This window comes from Limulus polyphemus, unplaced genomic scaffold (assembly GCF_000517525.1).
Source record: "Limulus polyphemus unplaced genomic scaffold, Limulus_polyphemus-2.1.2 Scaffold688, whole genome shotgun sequence".
Lineage (NCBI taxonomy): Eukaryota > Metazoa > Arthropoda > Merostomata > Xiphosura > Limulidae > Limulus > Limulus polyphemus.
This window is the reverse complement of record NW_013666298.1, coordinates 216279-241801: the sequence shown is the minus strand read 5'-3', so window position 1 is coordinate 241801 and position 25523 is coordinate 216279. Positions and strand designations below refer to the sequence as shown.

General features: G+C 34.3%; 1 protein-coding gene across 3 annotated transcripts in view; it reads left to right on the top strand.

The window, feature by feature from the left end:
- LOC106459967 overlaps positions 1-25523 on the top strand; it is a 207937-nt gene that overhangs the window by 158800 nt on the left and 23614 nt on the right. For all 3 annotated transcript variants that reach the window (XM_022386548.1, XM_022386547.1, XM_013919641.2), the window contains one exon: positions 23408-23959. In XM_022386548.1, the coding sequence (XP_022242256.1) occupies positions 23408-23959 (552 nt within the window). The remainder of the gene's footprint in view (positions 1-23407; positions 23960-25523) is intronic.

The following is a 25523-nucleotide window of genomic DNA, read 5'->3' as shown; positions in this document are numbered from 1 at the left end:
ATTGAAAATTTGTTTATAAAGTTTAGATTTTTATAGTAACACATTTTGTATTACCTTTTTGGGTCTTTGGGGGGGGGGTATAATTAAACAGATACCACAAGAAACGGGCGATGAGCTCTCTCTCTCCCTCAACAGACTATGCTTGTCAGTACAAGCGAAGTGAATCTTATTTTCAAGAAGTATTAATTAAGAGAAAATCTTTAATAATAATAATAATACTCAGTTTTGTCTGTCCTGAAAATGCGCGCGCACTTTACTATGTAAATATGCATGTGCGCGCACTTCATTTCAACGGATGTGAATAAAAGGCAGGTGCAAATATCTATAGTCGACATTTTGTACAACATATTAAAAGCTTATCAAAGTTTTTAATAAGATATATCGTAAGGTCTTAGAATGACATTATAATTTATTTATTGATAGTATTAAGCACAGTAAAGTTTAGCCCTAACTAAACTAAAGCAAAAAACGTACACAAGTTACAGCGTTAATTTATCTCTTTATCGAATACAGGCCGTACTTAATAAAAGCTTAACTAATGTTAGGCCGTAGACAAGTGGACTTATAGATTTCGGTGTCTGCGATTAGAATTATTTTGTATTATTGTAAAAGTCCTGTATTTAAAGAAGACTTGTTGCAGTAAAGATACTAATTTGATCGCAAGTGTTTTACGAGTCTATGCTAGTTCAGTAATATCGTAATGCATCTTTATGTCGAAGCTTAAAAGATGTAAATAATATACGATTTTATTACTACAAGTATTATATCTATAGTAATACAATCATGGGCTAGGCGTAGTTAGCTTGTTCGAACTGTGAATCAGAGGGTTCGTGGCCGCAAAAATGCACTTCGCATATTAGACAGGAGTGACAGTCAAATTCCACTATTCGGTCAGCCAAGAATAACTCATTTACGTTGTTTAAACTTCGTCGAAAAATAAAACGGTAAGAAAATACAGGTATTTTAATTTTTAGAAATACCTGTTAGTTAAATTCCCTGAAGTCCAGTTTACGTACAATCGATCATCGTTTTGGGAACTTTTATCTTCCCGTTTTGTTTTTGTTTTCCAGATAACAGTAACGTTCAGTTATATGTGTGAGATTAATCTGTGTTTTTGTTTTAAATACTAAAATTATTAAATCGTAAATTACATTCAGAATTTCAAGACTGTTTTTACGTTACAATTGCCAGTGGTTTTATGATAAAATGTTTTTGTTTTTTTTATAAGGCTGAAACGAGCGATGAAAATACAGACCCTGTTCCGCTGTTGTGTCTACTTTATGGCTTAAAACAGTCTTGTGTCAGGTGCTCAGTTCCAGAGATTAAATATCTATGAACATCAGGCTGTTATATAAACATGAATGATGATTATCAAGAACCTGTGATGGTGAAATCTTTATAGCCTTAGATTTTAAACTTTTAATGATCGACGCCTGACGTACCTAACTAAACATTTTTTGTATTGGTGTTTCGGGATATTTTACAAATCAAAAATTTAATACTGGAAGGTGAAATTAAAATTTACTGACAAAAAAAATCATACAACAGTGTTTATTACATTTGTAATTATGGAAAACGTTTTTTTTTCAGAATCGGAATCAATATAAATTTCTAATCAAAGCAAGTACCTACATATATCAACTAAAAATGAACCCGGTTATTAGTATATAGCTAATTAAGTGAATATCAGGTTTCATTGTTTTATCAGTTGGGTACCCTTGCTGCTAGCGTTTTTTAAGCATGTTCATTTTTTTAAATACTACATCATTGTATGCAACATGCGGTGTTAGTTCGTTTTCAGAGGATCCCCACAAAATTATTAAACTGTTTAAGCATACGGAAGACCTTCAGCCCTTGAAATTGGTACGTTTTGTAACGATCTTGTATAAATCAGGTATGAATACAGACATATATCGTACAGACCAGCGATTGTTAGTCGTGTGGTTAAACGGAAACTTTGAACACACAGTGTAGGGTTCCTGATTGGAGGTTTATTATTGACACTCTGTCAATCTCCCCTGTTTAAAACGGCAACAAATGAACTCTTCCTGCTTCCTGTTGTGACACCATGGAAGTCTCGTTATTGCATCGCTTCATATACCCAGTTATTTGGTGATTTCATGTTCACATGATGTGCTGCTCTATCTGATCAGAAATTACTTCACATCCTACTTCCTTTCTCCTATGAAACAGGAAATTGCATTTCCTTGTTAAAGCTATTAATTCTAGAAATAGGTCGATTATTAGTTAACTGTGAAGACAAGAAAACATACTGTAAAGGTTAAAGACGTACAGTCATTTCGACGGATACATATATAGGAAACCGTGGTTCGGAATGAATCTCAAAGAATCTTGCCTTCTGACGGATTAATAGTTATTAATACTGTAAAATTCGCGGAATGTCCTTATTTTATAACTTTATAATCAGCTTTGGTTGAAGACATGTACGATCATGATGAAAAATTATTTCTTCATTTGCATATTCCCTCTCTCCTACGTTCATTCAAACAGATTTTTCGTTGCATCAAATGGCTTATATAGTGTTACGAGCACTACTGTGTTTGTTATATCCCAGCCAGTCTAAAAAACTCTGGATTGAGCGAAACTTATATCGTCGGCAATGGGTATGACAAATATAATGTTGTTGGGTACTATTATTATACTATTTCAATTCTTGAAAAGTCCCTAAGAGACTATTAGATAAAGAATATGATGTTTAAAAGTGTAATGGGCCTAATACCAATGTCTTATGACAAGTTTTTGTTTTTTTATATTCTCTACAGTACTATTGTTGATCATGCTAGTAAAACCTAGACGAAAAACCTTATTTTTTTGTACTTAGCTTAATACTTACCATTTTTTCACGTATTCAAGTACAAACAAGCTGGAATCGTCAGAACAAGGAAGATATTTGGAAGTCATTAATGTTATAAAGGAATTTTTTGTATGCAGACCATTCGAATTCTATCACTTGTTTTGTTTCACGTTTTTCGTTGTTGCCAGTGATCTTCACATATTAGTTACACAACGTTTACTTGATTGAAGCTCTTTGTTTTAAAACTCGAACCGGTTACAGTAAAAGCTATTTGTACGGATAACCATCAGTAATGGTTATCGAAATTTGTGTTACGTCACTGAACGTTGCAGGCTGTCCATAAATCAGTTTCTAATATAATTATATTTGTTTCTGCCAGAAGTTTCCTGTGTAGAACCAAAAATAACACCTTATTGAAGTTACTGTGCTTATTATGTTTACATTAATTGTGTTTGTTTATAATACGCTTTATACAAAAATAAATGAAAGTATCTTGTAAGTACCATTAACATGATTTAGACGTGACAAAATATTTCAAGAAACACCAAAATAGCTGTCGTAAGTTCCACGTATAATTATAACGCCCTCTTTTACTTTTGTGCTTAAAGTTTGAGCGCTCATTGTATAGACTTGTTCAGAGAAAATAAAAAGTGAAGGTTTAATTTAGGCGGAAAATAATGATAATATTTGTTTGTTGTACATACCTGAACATCATCATCGTTCTAAACTATTCTTTCATTTATGTTGAATATCCTTGTTTTTACATGCAACATACGGTTTTCATCAGAGTTTATTAAACCTAACGTTTGGTAGGTCTAGGGTTAAGATGGAAGATAGATTATGAAATTATGAAAATAATCAGCTAAAGTTCCTCTTCAGATTTTCAGTGAATTGGAAAATCATTATTACGGTACTGTAAAATTGAATCCTCGTGTATTTGACAGTGTATGTGAATTAACATACGTACACTTGCGTGGATACATGTTGTATGTGAATTAACATACGTACACTTGCGTGGATACATGTTGTATGTGAATTAACATACGTACACTTGCGTGGATACATGTTGTATGTGAATTAACATACGTACACTTGCGTGGATACATGTTGTATGTGAATTAACATACGTACACTTGCGTGGATATATATAGTGTATGTGAATTTACATACGTACACTTGCGTGGATATATATAGTGTATGTGAATTTACATACGTACCCTTGCGTGGATATATATAGTGTATGTGAATTAATATACGTACCCTTGCGTGGATATATATAGTGTATGTGAATTAATATACGTACCCTTGCGTGGATATATATAGTGTATGTGAATTAATATACGTACCCTTGCGTGGATATATATAGTGTATGTGAATTTACATACGTACCCTTGCGTGGATATATAGTGTATGTGAATTCTTCAGAATGTTTTAGAAAAGTTTTCTTCGGTTAATTATATTTAGTATTAGATGAAACGAGATGATAGCAGCAGTAAATGTATCGTTACATTTCTCTACTTTGAGTAATACTTGTATAATTCTTTAGTAATAATATTTCCTGGAGATTCTCTTGAATTACTCTTGTTGCATTTCCTGTATTGCAGTTTCATAAGTTACGTGAATTGTAGTGTTTAAACTTCCAACTTAGTTTCACAAGTTACATGAATAATAGTGTATGAACTAGTAACTTATAGTTTCATGAATTATATGAATAATGGTGTTTAAACTTGCAACTTAACTTTTAACAACTTAAATAATGCTGGAAAGATTGACAACTACAAATAGATTCTGGTAGTCACTCAAATGATATCGCATACTAAAACTTAAGCTATATCAATACGTAGTAAAAGATACTGATATCAAAACTGTAGATGATAACCACGTTTGAGTATGGTTCTGTTCTTTTTTGTTGTTGTTCAGTATGATTCTGATATCCTGCTGTACTCTTTATCAAAGTATTTTCTTTTTTATTAATCTCATAACAACATTGTGGTGTTTAGACTTTCATCATTTATCGTATGTATACTTTGATGTAATTTATAGTATTAGTACTATTTACATATATAAGTACAATTCGTACACACCACAAGCCTGTTACTGACATCAAAGAGCATGATTAATACGGGATTTCCCCATGAGCTTGGTTTCGCGACACGAAGTGTTTAACGTTCACTTCGCTGTCAATATACAGTTAACCTGTTGTATACATGTTCCTTCTGGCGTTTTATGTTGCTTTGTTGTACACGGTTGCTGTTGCACTAATTAATATTATACTGGCAGTATAATGGAGAATAAACTGACGAAATAAAAAAGCCTCTCTCAAAGTTACCAGGATCACATATTCAGCTACAAAATAGCCAAAATTACGTTTCTTCATCCCTCTTTCTCCTTCACGCACACATACGCACATACTTTTTCCTCCCTTCTGCTCACCATAACACGCTACAGAGCTAAATACAAATTTGGCAAAACCCCAGTTGCAATGCATGTAAGCTGACGATGTCATTCTTCTAACTTTACGGGTCGTTTTATTACAGTACGTGTCATTGGATGTGTTTCATGTCATGGAACCTTTGGTTGGATGTCTGAATATTTTGCCTTTTTCTTTTTTTTTCCTTCAAGTTGAAGGAGAGAGCTTGAGGTTTCTCCCTCATGTTGTTCCAGATGTTGGTCGTCGCTGTCGGTATTCTACCAAATGGACTTTTTCTAAAATGACTGGTAACGCATTTCGGGCCTGCTTGATAGCAGAAATAATACTTACACGTGTTATTCTGTCCAAGTTTTGAACAAACTGTCGGCTGTATTTATAGCTTCCGTTTGGTTTTGTACTGTTTGAAGTATGATTTGAAAACTGAATGGTGCAGAGTTACCTTCTAGAGTGACATCTTTTCGTTATGCCTCTGCTGTACTCGGAACGTTTCTCCTTGTTTAGGTTAGTCTAGCATATATCTCGAATTCTGGATGTTTTTATTCTAATCATTAATTTTCGATATTCTATTGTGATTAACAGTACGCAGCAAAATCCATTGTCGAATTAACAATTGCACATAGTGATAGAAACGAGTGCAAAATTTGCACCGACCGTTGTTACTATTCTAGTACTTCGTATTTATCCTTCTACTGGTGTTCTAACGACATTTTGCTAATTTACTAGACGGCGTTATTGAGAACACTGATCTCTATTACATAGCTAATTTAACTTCATTAGTGATATAGTTTTAATGCATTGAAACCGTATCTTTAAATTCATTCACAGTCAGCTTGTTATTGCTTTCATAACTGATGTCAATCTGCAGAGAAGTGCTATAAGTGTTCTAATTCATAGAGGTATAATAAAGTTGTTTTTTTTTTTCAAATTTTGACCTTGACCTTAGGGTCAATGACTCCAGAATATCACAAGTTGGAGCAAAGATTCATCCTGGCATAGATACAAATTTTACATCACATGTTACGAAAACGTTTTAAGTTACATAATCAATAAAGTGTCATTTAGCTACACTTATTTTCTTGGTAACTATAATCATCTTGATGTATTTACCAAGACTCGCTTGCATTCGTCTATTTTAGAATTAGTATGACTAGCAACATGTTTCAGTGCTGAAACTAAAGTAATAAACCGTTTTAAAAAATAGCGGGTCAGATTGAAGCCGACTATTACCAGAAATTAAATAACCACAACTTTGTAGGTAAAACCAACTAATCATAATGTTATCGTAACTTAGCCAAAGACTAATTATTGGGATAATTTGATATCATTTTGTGAAAACTTGACTGAGATAATAATCATATTTATAGAAACTAAATGTGCTTTACAAATCATTGATTTGCGTTGTTTTCTCGAGGCTCAATTACCATCACTACTTTGGTCTTTTGTTCAAAGATGTTTTATTTATATAAATAATTAATATATTATATAACCATGTAGTAAAAATTTTATAAATAACACATAAGAACGTTCTGTTTAATTATGTTTATTACACATTTCTAACTATGCAGAGTTATGGGTTCTAATGATTTCCGGTCTTTGTTTTCACTACTTCCGTATCTAAGTGGACCCACTGAAGTTGTGTATCACTGTCATAAATTTACAGTACTGTTTCCAAAGACTTTCAAAATATATCATAACTTGAATAATTATTGTGATTAGTCGAGTCAGAACTGTGATACAAAAATGAATTTAACCACGCATTTCAATCCCTACCTACTTCTACTGGACGAAATATTTGCTATCCCCATTCATAAATGTTCGTTGTAATTTTTAATATTATTTTCAAAATAAAATAGGCCATTTCACATATCTTGCACTATTAGCATTTATTCGAACAAGTGGCAATCATTAAATAAACTGACATTTTTCAGTGAAAGGACTTACATATTAAAGAGGTGTGTGTGCTGGCCTGTAAATCTAATTATAAAGCCAGGTAATCGGTTATTACGAACATCTAGGATATTAAATGAAAGGCTTTCTAGTTCTGCTTCTCCCAATGTGTAAGTAAAGTGCTCGTTCTTTATCGACTAGATTGGAGTACCAATCTGTATCAGTACTGCTGCTATCTAAAAACAGTCGTAGGCATGTATTACACATGCCTCTTGACCTTCAACGGGCACCCGATGGTTCAGCGGCAAATCTGAGTTTTTATAATGCTAAAAATCTTTTAAAATACTTTGTATTATTGCTATTATTTTTACTTAGTAACTCAAGATTCGCTCAGTGCTCAAGAGGTGATGTAAATACATACATACGTACATACAAAGGAATGGTTCAAATTAAACTTGACCTCCCATCCTACATTATTTTTCTTCTAGTATAATGGTTCTCAAAATTTTGTGTTTGCGGACCACTTCGGCAGAGTAAAATATCTCCCCCCCCCCTCGAATCACCTGCCGGTCCTATCCCACCCGTTTTTACCTGTTACCACAATAAAACTCATCAGAATTCATGGGAGGAATGGCGCTGCTTTTGCATTTTGGACCAGCCTGCGAACCACTTGGAAGGTCCTTGCAGACCACACTTTGAGAATCACTGTTCTAGTACTACGTGAATTATTAATAACTATTCCACGAGTATCAGACATTCGCATATCATTTACACAACACGCCTAGAATTTCAAGTGAATGGCTTCATTAGGTGTTTGCTATACAATTGAAAGTCCAGCCTCACAGGAAAAGTAAATTTCATTTCCTTGCAACGTTGGAGATAGAAAGTACGTTAGGTTGGAAAATAGACGATAATCGCTTTCACAAATTCAAACACGTTTCACTTCAAACCTTTGCTTAGTTATAATAAAGCTTGAAACAATTAGCTTTTATGTCCTTTGACAAAAGCAAATTCTGCCATACATAGTTTATTTCGAATATATAACTGTAGTTCGAGTATATAACGATAGGGGAATTGTTAATAATGCTTCTTTGTTGTTCTTGTTCAATGTTATTTTATCATATTTTTGTTAGCTTATTCAGTAAGTATATTGACATTGGCCATGTTTCTACTTTAATCATTTTAAAGAGTATTCCAAAGGCGTGATATGAATTCCATCAGTTTTGTTTTTATTTGCAATAGATTGTAGTATATACTTATTTTTATAGAAATTTTAAAATGTTCAATTATATTTAACGTTATCGTAGAAATTAGAATATTAAAAAAAAAAAGGATTTCATCGTGGATATTAAATTACCGTCCCCATAAAAAGTTTAAGTATGACTAAAATATAAAACATTTCTCCAAGGTAAAAACATTCTGCATGTTAAGTGTGTCATCATTGGTTGTTTAGTGCTAACTTTATAATTCTAAACCGGATTTTCACAAGAGTAAAGAGGGATATTAGCAAAACTTATTTTCCTTTGAGAAAAGTAAAATGTATCCTACTAGCCGTGATTTAAAAAAACGGTACATTTGGAGAAATTCGAAGAAGATCGCGTATGAAAGAGGTGTTTGGAAAAATTCACTATAAAGTCTTCACCTGATTACATGTTAGCCATCAGTATAATCCTTGTAAAAGGATTGTTTTTGCAAGAATTTTTTATATAGAGTTCCAACGTATGTAGGGTTTTCAGAATGATATCATTGTTCTTGTGAATGGCACGAATTGCTGTAAAAACAAGTTTTCACTCGATGAAACTACCTTCTATACAAGTACTTATTTTTACTGAACATTAGTACAACAGGATATTTACAGCGCTTCAACAGAACCCACTTGGATTTTATTGAGATTATCATACGTGTAGTTATTTTTCTTCATGATAAAGTCTGCAGGAAACTAAACAACTTTTGTTTACCCAGTGGCAAATAGCTATCAAGTCAGTTCAGTGCGACAAACAAAATATATTGATGTCAATTAGATACACAGATAGTCTAAAACCTAGTATATTATAACGGATTGGTAGTACCTTTACATTAGGCTTTTAAAAGTATTATCAGTGTTTTCTCCCTTCCTTTAATTTTTTTTAAGGCTGACACTTTACATATCTTAATGTTTCAAGACTCTGTGCGAAATAGCATGGAAATCAATTCACCTGAAGATGAATTTCTTGGTGACTTTACGTGAGATTCTGCGAGAAGTTTGTTTTTGTGATGTGAAAAGTACATACTCGGTTTCTTTACCATTTCAAACTTAGCGTCTTACGTTCATGTAAAATCTTGTTCAGGTAGCCCAAGGCTAACCAGAAACATGCTGTCTAAACTGCCATAAAACTAAATGACCATGTTGAGATCTTCTGGCTCCCCAGTGGCACAGCGGTATGTCTGCGGACTTACAACGCTAGAAACCGGGTTTCGATACCCGTGGTGGGCAGAGCACAGATAGCCCATTGTGTAGCTTTGTGCTTAATTCCAAATCAATCAATCAATCAATCAATGAGATCTTCTGCTTCAGACTCTTAGATCCTGTTTCTTAGACAAAAATCGGCTCTTAGCGTTGAAGTTGTATTATGTAGTACCATTGCAAAGTAACATACTTTTTGTAGAAAAAGTAGAATTTAACATTAAGATTACTTGTTATATTCATCTGAGTGTCATTCGCTTGACGTAACCATTACAAGCCAATCTGTATTTGGGACATAATTATTTGGATATTAAATAAAATTGCTATAAGAAATAACCCTTAATCATAGATAGATAAAATGACAAAAATAGCTTCAAAAGACGATGTTTAGTTTTCACGTAATGGTATCAGGACGTTAGAGAACTATTTTTGGAGTAAAAGCCTAAATTGCAATAATCTATTTTCATGAGATTCGCATATGAACTTTAAACATTACTATATATATAAAATATACCACAAAGGCGGTGTTTAACTATGTATATATTTATATATATAGTTTTAACAGATTTGCCAAATCACAATTTTGCATCGTGACCCAAAAACCAAAAGAGGATTACTCCTTATTATTTTCTTCCGAACTTTGTTTTTTATGGTTATTCACTCCAAGCAATAAAAATAATAGTTCTGCGTTATGTTTGTGACAGTCAGTATGTAAGAGCTTCTCATGAAGTTAATGTAAACATGAGTTTAGGCGAGAGTGGAACTGGTGCAATGTGACAATTATCTTACTTTGTTGTTCATGTAAAGTAAAACGTGATTCTTTGTTATTCACTGCAGAATAGATGTAGTCAGCTATAATCATGATACTATGGTAGACTTTTAAGTCTTCTACTAATTAACCAGACAATATAAAAGTGGTTGGAAATACCGTGTAATCCCTCTGGATCTTTTCTCATGGATTCATTGACAAACAACAGCTTTCAGCTGTCTTGAGACTGAAAGACAATTTTATCAAGGAAATTGCCTCTCTTTTTTAAATTCCTTCCATTAGTTATTGTCAGAAATGTCAAAAAGCCATTTCCTTGTATTATAAGATTCCAGCCTCTTCTACCTATAACGTGAGATTACTATTTGTACTGTTGGTATGTGTCTTCGTTAAAATACCATATCTTACTCTCGAAGAGATTTCCCAAAAGATTAAGAGCAGGATTTTACAGCATTTTGAAACTATTCGGCGTGCATCAACAATCTTTTCTTTCACATCTGTATAAGTTAACAGTGGAAAACAGTCACCCGTTAACGTTTTCCCAGAGGCGCTTCCACAAAAATAGGAGTTGTTTGCCAGGTTTTTCAATAAAAAGTGAAGGATCTAATCATGTAGAAACTTCCAGAAACTCTGCCAAGTTTGCTGGAGTCAGAATTTTTTGTTTTGTCTTCTTTATACAATAAGAAACCAAAGGTAGATGTGGAAGTGTAGAGGTGTTCAGCAGTATGTGTGTATGCATATATATATATATAGAGAGAGAGAGAAACTGTTAAGAGTTGAATGTAGTTGCTTTTTCTAGTTTGATTTTAGTTGAATGTAGTTGCTTTTTCTAGTTTGATTTTAGAATGACTGTACCAAAAAGATGTACCACAGTGTGTTAGTAAATAGCTGGCTTCTTATGACTCTTACTGTCAACAACCAAACTGGGATCGTCAGTAAACTAGTTTATTTTTTGTCTTTAATCTACTTTTGGTTGTTGTCAAACTTCTATATTTGAACTGCCCATATGCTGTGTTTGCTGTCATCGCGGGACTTGGGACAGTATTCAGATCAGAAGAGGATTCCGTCTTTGCTTTACGATATATGGTTTTATTAATCGTATGTTTCAGAAACCAATTTGTCTAAAGCAGAACACACGCACAAGACTTCAGTTTGTGTGTTTGTTTTTAATGGTAGTTGATTAAGTGAGTTCAATAAAGCATGTCATAAAAATAAAATGTGTATTTGGGGATAAACTCCGTTAATAAGTCGTTTTTCTCAAAACCAGTTTCAACTGTTACTGATTAACTAATTTATTTACTGTGAAATCCTATTAGTTGATTTTGAACGGAAAAAACACATTCAGGACGCGAGCGGTTACACACACACACACACACACACACACACACACACATACACACGTGTGTGCGGTTATGTGTAGCATCGTACGTTGAGTCTAAGTTGAAAATGTAAATTTCCCGGTTTCGCATATTTTAAATCTTCTGTGAAAATGACAGCCACATGTTTCCTGAAATGATGAAATGATCTATTACTCCATCGCTCAGTAATTCGAGACTGGAGTAACTTTGTTTTATTTAATTAGCAAAACAAAGGTTGGTTATTTATAAACATAATGCTGTATGGAAAAGAATCACATTTGAATCAAATTTAGAAATATATTTTAAGTTAACTTAAGTCATCTCACGTGTTTGTAAGTGATGGGTGGAGCAGATAGAAGTTAGTTACTCTTGCTTCTCAAAATGTCCTGGAAGACAGCTGTTGTCACTTGTATAAATATACACCCAGAACATATTGTGGACTTAAATGAAACATCTTGTGTGAAGAAATAAGAGAAAGTATGAAAGCTCAAAAAGCTAAGCATATAACTTGGTGACTAAATATATTCGGTCTCCATTGTGAATATATATATATATGAAGATTTGAGTGAGAAAGAAAGCTTGTAAATGTTTTTCGTCTAAACTTTCATTCTTATATCGGTAATTTTTACGTCGATTTTGAATCCTCATGTCGTTGGAGTTTATCTGTTTAGTTTTACTTTAGTTGTTGTTCTTTTATTTTTTATTTAACTGCTTATCTTAGAACCTCCGTCTGTCCGTCCACTGTGTTGGGATATGAACCTTTTTAACCTAACTTTACGGAATGGAAACAGGTGGAGAGCAAAAACCTAACATACCGACCACTCTATTGGGGATTTTGTTTTCAATAGATTTATAGTGACAGTAACTTACTAGAGAAACTGAGCAGCTAAGTTATATCAAAATTATGTTTAGTAGCACAGCAAAAAAACAAAAAACTTTCCCTAAAGACCTGATGTTTGTTTGTTAGCGACCATCCTATATAGCAAGTACTTTGGTAACTATTGTAGGTAAAAGTAAGTGGTCTCTCAAATGTTCATATATAAGTATTAATGTATCCAACTACGGCCAATGGCTAGGAATAAGAAGTCTGATATATTGCCTAATTCCAAAGATGAAGTTGAGATGCTATTCAAAGGGTTTTGTAACCGAGACAGTTTCGGTTGATTTAAGTTTTAAAAAGAAGAAAGGGGAAAAATATCTATTACATTACATTTTTCGTGTATCAGTTATATTTAAATAAAACAGACTGAATTAAACCCATCTTTAAAACCAACATTCCGCTAATTTGAGCTCACAGAAAATGGAAGATGCCCCCTAGTGACACAGCGGTATGTCTGCGGACTTACAACACTAGAAATCGGGTTTCGATACCCGTGGTGGGCAGAGCACAGATAACCCTTTGTGTAGCTTTGTGCTTAACTACAAAACAAACAAAGAAGTGGAAGATGTGAAGTTCTCTAAGAGGTCCGGTAGATTGTTCAGTTGCACTAACCTTGCTCCAAAAAGTGGGTGTGGACACACGCTTCTCTACTATATCAGATCCCTTGGTCATTTTACTAGCTGTTTTTGTTGTATTTTCACAGAACGGAGAAAATAAGTTAAGATGTCGTGTTTGGTAAGAGTAGTCGATAAACTTTGCTTTACGTAAATATGTATGTTCATGTTTAGTTTCTTGCTTTACGTATAAAGTAGATAATCTTAACTTAAAACGTCATTTAAAAAAATAAAATTGTTCAACTGAAAAAAAAATATGAAAGATATCGAGCAATTCATTTATTTGGTATTTTAATTATATTGGATTTGGTGCTATTATTTGTCTCGATACATACATTTTTATACTACAAAGCTCAGTGTGCACCAGACTGTTTTTATTTTCTTTTTAAGATTCTTTTTCTGCGTTGATTTAGTCCAACTAGCTATAAAAGGTTTAAATGATGAATGTAGTTCCAATGTGTACGTTTATCAGACGGGCAAACATGCGTACTCTCGCATCTCTTCCAAGCAGGAGAAATAATACCGGTTCCCTAGCACTTATACACGTTCTGCACGTTTCAAATAAAGTTGTGTATAATGCTATTTCCAAAATGAATTCTTGGATATATAAACCTGTTCTCCTCCAGTCATTTTGTTGAAAGCCACAGTGCTCGAGCGTCGTCAGAATTTTAATTTTGTTTTTGTATATATAATTTTATAACATTAACAGTTTTGTCTCTGAAAAAGTAATCCATGCTGTGTTACATTTTTGTGTGCATAGTATCTGGGTGGAGAATTGAAATATTTTCAAAATAGTTTCCTAATGTTATGTTTCAATATAGTGAGTCATTTTGTTTGTAACCATAAAATTATCAAATACAGTAGTATTTCCTTGTACAAAATAAGGAAGTTAGTGGATGTGATTTAAAATCTTGCGTACTTTGGATCTCACTTGTACAAAAAGTATAGCTAATATGCTACTTTGTATGACTTTCAGAAAAAACTCGACAGAAAAATTCACAATACAGAGTTGTTAATAACAATGCTAAGGTACTGTTCGTCTGTTCCTATATGTTCAACAAGTATTGCAGAAAGGGGAAAAAAGTATTATAACATCTGTGTTTTTTCTTAAGTTATTATCTATCACGAATGGAATAAAATACGTCAAAATCCAGTTTTTTATTTCCTTGTTGTTGTTGTTTTTCGTTATTGACGCGATATAAAGATTTTTAACACTTTATTGATAAAACGTGCTTAAATCCTCATGGTGTGACGTTGTTGTATTTAATATTAATGTACGGACGATACGTACACAAGAACTTACTAGCAATCGAACTTAGGATAACCGTATAGTGGCAACAAAATTTTGTAACCAAGCGTGGCCCAATAGTTAGCCTGCTAGATTGTGGAGCCGAGTTTCGTGTCCCGTTACTGAAAAAAAAAAATTGCGCCCCGTACATTGAAGCCATGGATATGTTATAAGTGTTTGTCAAATCCCACTTCTTGGTCTGACCAGAGTAGCCCAATGATTGGCAGTGAATAGTGTTAACTAGCTGCTTTTCCTCAAGTCTATCACTTCAAAGTTAGGGGCAGTTAGCGCAGATATAGCTTTGTGTGAAATCCAACAAGTACATTTAGACAAGTTTTGAACAAATTGTAATGTCTTTTTGTGAGGATGTAACTTAATTTTTGAGTTGGCCCCAATATTGTGGGTACCTTTTATTAGATATATGATGTAAGGATTATGAAGTAAATATTTTCAAAATCTGATGGAGAAAGGTTTAATTTGGGCATATATAATGCAATCCTGTTTCTTACGGGGAAGGAATTTTGATGAGCAAGTCGTTGGAAAATTAGTAAATAAAGGAAATGCCATTTACAGTTTTGGACATGTGCATGTGGAACCGGATAAGCTGCAAATCTAGTTTCTTCGGCCACTGTTCTCCTGAAAACAACCGTTTATTTCGAAATGTGACGAGAAGCTTACGAACCCTTGGTTTGTGAGCTTTCATTATTTCAGATTCGGCACGGCATGGCCAGGTGATTCGGGCGCTCAACTCGCAATCTGCAGGTCGCGGGTTCGAATCCCCGTCCCACCAGATATGCTCGACCTTTCAGCTGTGGGAGCGTTATAATGTTGGTAAAAGAGTTGGCGGTGGGTGGTAATGACTAGCTGCCTTCCCTATAATCTTTCACTGCTAAATTAGGGACGGCTAGCGCAGATGGCCCTCGTATAGCTTTGTGCGAAACTCATAACAAACTATTTCAGATTCTTATTCAAATATACGGGAAATAAATGGTATTTTGGGTCGGAGGATTCTTTTTCCTCATCGCTCTGCGGGTGAGGTTTTTGGCTCTGATTGACTTATATCGTGGTTACGGATTTCATTACGCTTCTACACGCTGTAAAATATTTTTCTGCTTCCATGTAGATAATTTGAAATAACTCTCTTTTTCAAAATAGCGTTCTTTCGCAAAACATTATTGAACAGTCTCACTGTATGAACCATTTATATATATCATGAACCACGATAGTGGTTCATAATAGGGATGGTAAGGAATTGCACAAATCCCTAATAGAACGTTCGGGCAAAAAGCACATTAAACAGTAAAGATTCAGTTCAAACCACACTTTAAAACCCTTACAATTGACTGTAAGGCTGTGCACATATAGAAATGCAGAAAAAAGCAGACATGTTACACTTACAAGCAAAAGAAAATCCGCTCAAAACGCTCGATTGTAATTCTTCTTATTCTTGTTATTCTCTTGCCAGCCTACAACAAAATTGGCTTGGTACATTGTAACCAAACCTTTTATAGACTACTAAATAAGGTCCTGCAAATGTCGTAGAGGTATTTAAAAGTCGATTTGTTTCTTCTGTATTTTACGTAAGCTAAAGCCATCATAATTTTAGTGTATAAGATGCTATCATTCATTGTCTCTTGAAGTTAACTTTCTTTAAAAAGCTTAAGTACAGGTCGAAACAGGAATTACTAGCCAATAATAGATTAACATTAGATGACTGTAACATATACATATTTAATGCTTTGTACACTATACATTCGGTGTCTTTAGGTAGCCAACCACTATATTACGTACGAAGTGAAGGAGTAAAAATAATCAATACGCTTAATATTATATTTTATTACACACATTCTTAGAATAATTACTCTAAAAGAGACGAAGGTTTATTTAAAGCGATGTTTTAGACGTCCATGTTTTGTTTGAAAAGACTGCATTTCTACTGGTAAAATTGGGGTTGTGTCTTAGTGTAGGCATATATTTGCCAATTTCTATGCATTATACATAATTTAGTTACACAGAACCTATAAATACTTACTATATTCTCAAACAAATCTCCATGACAATCTCCAGCTGCAGCTTAACATGTTACATCTCGAACTAATGCGATCAAATGGTCAATAGCTACAGTAAATCATCGTGAACCGTATCAGCTAGCTAATAGCTATGTTTATTATCATTACAATATATAATGTTAGCTACCACATCAAGTAATCCTTTGCCCATTGTTGAGCATAAATATAGTCAGCAAAGATTATATAAAAACTGGGAATTTAAAATCCTTCAAATAGGGATCGTAAAAAAAAGTTAGTAAACAAGGCTGGAAATACTGTAGACATTATTTACTCAAACTACAAATCCCTATTTTGAGTCCACCAAATGTAATTCTAGATAACAGCATGGAGCCAAAATAGGGGTTTGTAGAGTGAATAATGTCTATAGTATCTCCAGCCTTGTTTCCTTACTTTATTTACGATCCCTATTTGTAGGCTTTTAAATTCCAATTTTTTTATTTATCTTGTATATAATATATGATCGTGGTTTAGGATGCACTGCATTTATGTACTTTTTTTGCTATGGTACAGCATAATACTGGTGTTCCATGTGAGTTCCACTCGTATCGATGCAAGCGATGAATAATTTACGTCTCTTCGTTAACATCTTTCTCAGTTTACATAAAGGGAAATATATTTTCTTGTTATGACAGTATACTGCCTACAAATGGGTACATAATTATGGTCCATACTGTACGTCCATATAATACAGTTCACCAGTCACTTGCAGAGAGAGACACTGGAGATCTATGATTATTTTTTAAAACGGCAAATATATAGAAATACAGCAACAGCATGCCAACAATCGAAAATATTCCTTTATTTATAACATGGAAATCAATTGATGTCGCTTTCTCGAAGTTCATAATACAAACAGTGTGCAGCTTGTGTGGCCTTGGTTTTGCATTAACGATTTTGTTTTTAAGTGATGTAATTTAGATTCAGCACTGTACGACATAAGAGAAATCATCTCAGGTTTATCCGAATAAATAAAGATTGTTTGTGTAAAGTTAACTGAATAGCCGCTAACTGTAAATTCTGGAAAACATAACAGCTCGATTACAGAAAGGTTCTCGCAAGGTATTGCTCGCAAACTATATAAAAAATCATATTTGAAAAACGTTCTTTATAGCTGCTCTTTTGAAGTTTTAAAGGTACACACGCATACATTTATATATATAAAAAAATCTGTTAAGAGTTTGAGGGAAAGGGAAATTGTGACTCTTGTGTTAAGAGTTTGAGGGAAAGGGAAATTGTGACTCTTTTCCCTTATACATCGCTGCAGACTTAGAACGCTAGAAACTAGGCTTCGATACCAGCTTAAGTTCAAACAAACAAACTGTCACGTATGTGTGTGTATTTATATTGTACTTTTAAGTACAGCACTCTTTCAGTTAAATACTTCATAAATAAATGTCCTTCATTATTTTGCTGTATCTACTACATATCGTGTTTATCGATTATCTCAGGCAGTATTACGTCACAGTGTGTATATGAGCTACCAGTATGGCGGATTACGATGTGCCGAAACAAGCTGGTTTGAGAGGTATTTATTTAGGAGCTCGCGTCATTATTTGTGCTCAGCTATAAAACGCGCATCACTTGAGATTCACAAAACAAAACTATGTGGTTTGTTTAACTTCTGTGTATTACTCTAGCTTTCCGAGTACAAGGATTTTTTTTTTGTTGCTGTTGTTCACTTTTAAAATGATTTTCGTTGGGGTGTGATTGTTTTTCTGTGCTTAACCACTTCTGTTCAATTTTTGTTTTAGATGGTAGGTTACCATACTGAGTGTTTATAACAACCTAGCTATGATGAAATAAAATCCTTTAAGAATCTACCTAGTGGAAAAGGGGAACCGAGGACTAGTTTTTATCCAGGATATTTTCTCTAACGGTAGAATCATCTTGCAATTAACAGTTCAAATTTTCTACCCATACGTGCGCACACTTGTTAAAGATTTCATATGAGAGCGCTCACAAATTCTCAAAATAAGGGTATTCTTAAAATCGGTAATTTGAATAATAATAATAATAATAAAAATAGAATTGAAAGAAACAGACTTGATAATATTGAAAACCTGTAGATAAAGACGTTATTATTTTTACATTCAGACACACGTGTAAAGATTATACGTTAAAAAAGAAGAAAACCTCTAAAACCAGGGATTAGTTTATATCGTACACTGTCCTTAAGAAAAATTAATGCAATTAAATGTCACTGATAATATTTGATCTAAAGAAGTCAACCATAACATAGAAGAAAATCGGAGGAAAAACTGACATAGTTGGGAATGAGGAAAGGATGAAGTCTCAGCTGCTCCGTTCGCTCGTTTCACGTAGGTGGTGCCCTGATTTCCTTAAGAAAGACATCTCAGAACTGCCGGTACTCTATCACATATACGGGTTTGTTATGTTGGCCCTGCAGTCCTTATCCGTTTACCCTTGCTAAGGCTGTGTTTGAGTTCGTCAAAAAGCGTGTCAGAGTAGATGTGCTTAGCTCAGATAATTACAAGCGTAAACCGATGTGGAGTTGCTTTATAAAACATAGCTCTTGTACAAAGTCTATAAGGCAAGATAGTAAAACATTCTGTTCTCTCTATACACCCTATTTATCTTCTCGTAATTCACATCTTACTAGGATTTGCTTACCTCAGCAAACAATCTCGTAAATTCCACTTTAGCCAGGATTTCGTCCTTGTTTTTACCCCTTTTCGGGTCAATGACCGTTGAATAAGTAAGAGTCAGACGGTGGAAAATAGTGGAGGGATGTATTAAAATATTTTTGAATTGTGCAATTACTTCAGAAGAATTGTGCCCCTAGGTTTAAAACTGTAAGCTAATAACTCTAAAGTAATAAAATAATGTATAGTTGTTGGGGTTACTACGTGAATAAGTTTATACTTATTTTGTGGTGGAAAAAAAATGATCTCCCCTTTAACTTATTAACAGTACTGCCAAAACTTTGTTATCACTAGGTTGCCTACAACATGAACCGATAGCCACCCGATTTTATCTTAAAGCCTGTTGGTGTATAATTGATTTGTGAAACAACCCTTATAAAAATATTCAAGCTACGTCAAGTGTGAGAGAGGAATTTACAATTCCTTTTTTAAAAAGGCGTGTGTACGTCGCTTAGAACTGAGAGGAAGCAACTCAAACATTTTCTGTAGTGCCACAAACGAATGATATATTCCTCAGTCATTTGTCCGTTCCTTCAAAAGAAAACAACTAAGCCATCGCTAAAAATGCTTGTAGCGTTCGTCCCTGCTGCACTTATATAGCTTGTTGTTATATACAACAAGATACAGCTTGTTGTACAAGTCAAATCCTGCAAGTTTGCAGAACAAATGTTCTCGAGCAGTAGCTGGTCAAGTGGAAGTTTAGAGGTCAGCATTATATGTGAAAATGCGATTTTTATGCACATTTAGTCTTAGTTTCTTCTTAATATTTTTTATGTATTTTGTGTGTGTTTTACTCGTGTTTTGTTGTTGTTTTCGTGTGATAGACCAGTTCTTACTGTAGTTTATCATAAGCAGCTAGCTAGTTAGCTCTTTCACCGCATATTACGTACCGTTTTAATCAGTCTAACGAGTTACATTATGAGATTTTTAAAGAACAAATACCAGCGTGAACGTTTTCACATTTATACCACGTACAGGCCTGTATAAAAGAAATTTATCGAAACCGAATACCTGAAATTCACACTTCACCGTACTGAAACCGAATATTTTTCTTTACCAAGTTAATAATTGAATAGGGATATTTCATTAACTTGGTGAACATGGTGATCCGTCCACACCATTAAAATTCGTCGTCGATAATCACATGATGATAAATGTATAATTGTTTAGTCCAGACCTTTTATTAAAATCTTAAAATAAAGAAATCCAGTAAAATCTACAAATTACAGACACTCGTAATCTGTTAGCTGAACAAACGGAAACGCTTTAGTAAGTGAAACAACCGTATCGTATCTTTGTTTGAAAATTCAGCCATTATAACGTGTCATTAAAGTCTCTTAGTTTTACACCTCGATCGTGCAGCTGTAAATGTAAATACACGCAAAAATATAAAGGAGTTACAATACTGAATAAATTAATCTATAAATGTTAGCTAGAGAGCGTATGACGTCAAAATAGGCTTGGAAACCTTGAATGTTCTAGATGACGTCACGAAAATCTAGTAACTTGAACGAATACCTAGAAGTGAGACATCGGTTATAAATACGAGTCAGTAAAGTGAAGTGGTAGTAAATGCCAAAGTGAAGTGTGAATGCCGAATAGCTGTTGGTGGAGTATTATATAGTTTTCAGTTGATGAGTGAGTAACAGTCAGTAAAGTAAAATATTTGAAACTCTGATAGTTATCGTTTGTATTCAGTTACTCGATAAATTATTCGTGAAATTGTAAAAGTAAGTTTATTTGTACATTAGTTTTAGTACCATTAGCGAGGTTTTTCCTTTGAAACGTCATTTATAAACGTTGGCCTACAAGTTACACTTGTGTACAATGAGCGATATAGTCTGTACGTTAAGGAAGAAATAGACTAATTTGTTATCGTTACATGTTTGAAATTTGAATTATTTTCAACAAATGATCTAAAAGAACCCGCCCTAGGAAAAGACAACGTTACAACAATATATCAAAGCATAATTCCGATATACAGTATATGTAAAACTTCTTGATGTTTTTTTTTACTTACCTTAAAATATAAGTTAAACATTCTTACATATATTTTGCTGTTATTGTACAGAAGTTTAATAATATACAAATTTATAATTTTATCTTGAACTTTGTCATATTTATATTTCAACACCGCGTTGGGAAACACTGTTGTTCTTGCTACAATGTGAGCTAAACTAAAACTTTTCGTGAACATATTTGCAGAAAATTTTTGTGTACCATTTGGTAAAGTAAACCTACCTACCAAACCCCAATATTTTCATTTTTCTGACCCTAAACAGAGTAATATGCAATTTCACTTAACTGAACTGAAACTACAAGTTTCTATCCCGGTGCTAAGCTGGATCGTCTATTCAGTGATCCGAAGTTTTATATATCACCAGGTGGTTAGGGCGCTCGACTCGCAATCTGCGGGTCGCGGGTTCGAATCCCCGTTCCTCCAAACATGTTCGCCCTTTCAGCCGTGGGGGGCGTTATAATGTGATGGCCAATCCTAATATTCGTTAGTAAAAGAGTAGCTCAAGAGTTGGCGGTGGGTGGTGATGACTAGTTGCCTTCCCTCTAGTCTTCTAAGTTAGGGATGGCTAGCGCAAATAGTCCTCTGTAGCTTTGCGCAAAATTCAAAACAGACAAACAAACAGAAGTTTAAGATGAATGGGAATATAAACGTATAGCTATAGGAATAAATAACTGTTTTACTTGGTCGTCTTAAACTCAAAATGTTAATACTTATATTCACTTGTATGCCTAAAGATATTTGGCAATGAACTTTAATTTCATTGTTGTTGGTTTTTTCACTTACCACTAAAACATTGGTCACTGTATTTGCTTGTAACACACATAAATTCACACATATACGTGTGGGCATGTGTATACGTAACATGAAATGATATATCAGTAAATTAGTTATCAAAATATGAAATAAGCAAAAATTCAACCTTGTCAACTTAAGGTGTAAATTTAACACGTGCTACTTGAGATAGTTGTTTGACAAAGGTTAACTCTACAACACCATCTTCATACCAGCACTGCTATCAGTGCCAAACATGGACATTAACATCAAGAAACGAAAGAAAGATTGTCAAAATACGAATGAGATGCCTCAGAAAAGTTCTTGGTGTTATCATCAGAAACAAAATACGTAACGACGACATAAGAGTGAAGGTGAAAACTGAACCCGCCTTGTCATACATCAAGAGACACTAGTCAAGCGCTTCAGACACCTAATTAGACAGCATCCAAATTCTCTGCCACGAAGAACATTCAATACAAAGATAAACGGATGGAAAGCAAAAGGATGATCATGCAGATGGTGGATTATAGGTGTCCTTAGTGACCTCGGGAACGTGACGATGCAGGATGCGAACAAGAAGCCATTCCCAGTATCTCCCCTCAACGCTGCAAGGCATTAGAGAAAGGCGAAATGAAAGAACAACTGGCTAACAACACCACTGCATCTCAAGCTATGATAAACTTATCATGCTTGACTCTTCCAATGTAAGATAAATTTATCATCAATAGATGGCGCTGGCATTGTTTTATTATTTTCTTCAGCTTCAGTGTTTCTTATACCTGTCTAATATAGCAATTTTTTTACAACAGAATTTATGACACCGTCGAAACGTTTTTTGTTTGTTTTTAAATCAAGTCTAAATGTAATGGAAGGACTCCCTTGTAAGTTTGTGTGCGTGCGTACCCACGTGCTTCATTCATAAAGGAGGGGAGGAAGCTCAGATCGCGCCTGATTTTGTAATACGTATGGCCTGTGTGAAGTAAGACCTGTTTTCATGTTGGTTTAAATATTAGTAAAACTTGGACGTGACATTCGTATATTCTTAAAAAGTCATCCTTAAACAATCAAACTAAACAAGGACGTAAAACGGGTTTACAACACGTTTAAATAGACGTAGTGTAAACCAGTTTTATAGGCTTGCTGGTGTAACATTTGTGTACTGAATACATATTTCTGTATTGCATATTATTTATTTATTCATGTTACATAAAAGTGGTATTGTAAAATGACTGTTGTCAGTTTGCACTGATGACGTGGGGAAAAGTAAGACACCAGTAGTCATCAACAATGTATGATAGTATTTTAAGGATATAAAACAACTACATAACAGAAATCTTTTCTTACAGATATTGCCCTTTACTGATTTTATTTTTATTTATTTTTGTCGTTGTAATTTCAGTGGAACCAGTTATTTTCGGTCTTACAAATCACCTCGCAAGGCCCAAGTTAAAGAAATACACCACTCCAATGAAACTGCCACCGTGAAAGTAATTACACCAGATGGCATTACTTTAGTGGAAACAGTCGGTCGCAGCGACATCTCACGAGAAGAAACTAATTTCTCTACACCGCCTAAAATCCCACCTCGACGAATCGGTAAACAACCTCCACCGCCACCCCATCAACGGCCCAGTAGACCACCTCCACCACCACCATCGTCCCTTCAGCAAGTAGAAGATAAATCAAATCATGATACCGAAGATGTAGAATTAAGCTTCCTCCACCAAGAAACGGTTGGACAGACCACTTCCATACGTGCACAGAACGAATATGTTGACAACATTTCCGTTACTACAGGGGGTGCCTCAACATGTTCCAGCCCTGAACTACCTCTTCCGCCCCCACCATCTATAACAGACATCGAGATTCGCCATTCTGATGAACCCTTGCCTCCACCCCCTGACCCTCAGGAAGTGGAATTACCTACAAAGACGCTGCCGCAAATATCGATGTAAGTAACATCAAATTATAATGGTTCGATTAAACAAAATTCATCAATCGTGATTTCGCTATGTGCTGTACTGTGATTTATTTTTAGATATAGGGAATCAATTAAGCAAAAAAAAAATATTATTTTTTTCTTAAATCTTATACTTGTGTACAATATAATATAAATTTGTTAATTCCTTTTTTTTTAATCTCACAACACATTTATGTAACCTTTGTGACTGCAAAACGTTAGAAATAAACCAGTTGTTGTGTCAGGTAATACAACAATAATTACAAATGTATCAGTTTAACATTTAAAGATGTACATTGTGCAAATTCATAAACAGTAATAACACATATCGACTTAATAATGCGCAAATTATTAAGAAATTAACAAAAGGTAACACAAACGATTAGTTGTTTTTTCATTATGCTGAGGTGTTATTACTTATTTTGTAAGAGTATCAGTATTTCTAATATTACAGTACCATTGGTATTAAAATGAATTTAATTAAAGTAAATACGGTTTACTATAGCTGATGCACGGAGAAGACGTAGGTGTCCCGGGGTGAAGGTGGCATACAGGGGTCAGATCGGAACGACAACCCCTTATATCACTCTCCGAATTGGGGGCCTAAGTATACACGTCGAGTTGACGGTCGGTCTAGCAGTTCCCCAGTTATAAGCGTACACACACATACATAGACATAATACAAAATCTACTAGTGTCTTGCAAGCTACATAAAATTAATTATTGATTTACGTTGGGAATTACAGATTTGTTTATATACTCCTTATTAGGAATATAATTTGTTACGTATTACAATTTCGAACGGTCTGAAACCGAGCTAAATGATTTACCAGTCAAGTAAAAGCCCATATATAGTCAGCCAAAAGAAATGTCTCATAATTTTTTCACGTGTCTTGTTGACACCTAAATGACCTCCTATTGGGAGTTCATGGTCAACTTACAATATTTCAGAACGATATGCTTTGGGAACAACTATTTGATAAACAATCGCCCAGTCCTCCGAAGTTGGCACATCTTGTGGTCTCCGTTTCCTCATAAGCACGCCATTTTTGAAAAAATAACCATTTGGAACTTTCTCCAGTTCATCTTTAGGGAGTGCATATTTAGATAGTGAAGAGAACTGCAGATCTTTTGCTTGCTCAGCGATCAGTTTACTTTTAGTAAACAGAACTTTACCAGGTGATTCAGATCCTTCACGTCCATAACTGTCACTCACCGAGGTATTGTCATTAGGACAATCATCCGCAAGATTCTTGTTGGATCCAAAAAATGTTTGAGACAAATCTATAACATCGTCTTCTGAATCCATCTACCATTTGTTTTTGGCTTAATTTCTTAGCCTGAGCTCGAGTCACAACACACGAGGGAAACACATCGGGATTCCCCTGAACGACATCATCATCCTTAGATGAAACAGTGATTGGCTCACTAACTATTTTAGGTTCGGCAACAATTTTTCCACCAGCCAAATCGTTTCCCAACAATAATGATACACTCTTAATTGGCAGAGTAGGTCTTACTCCAACCACAACTGGTCCGAAAACTAGGTCTGATG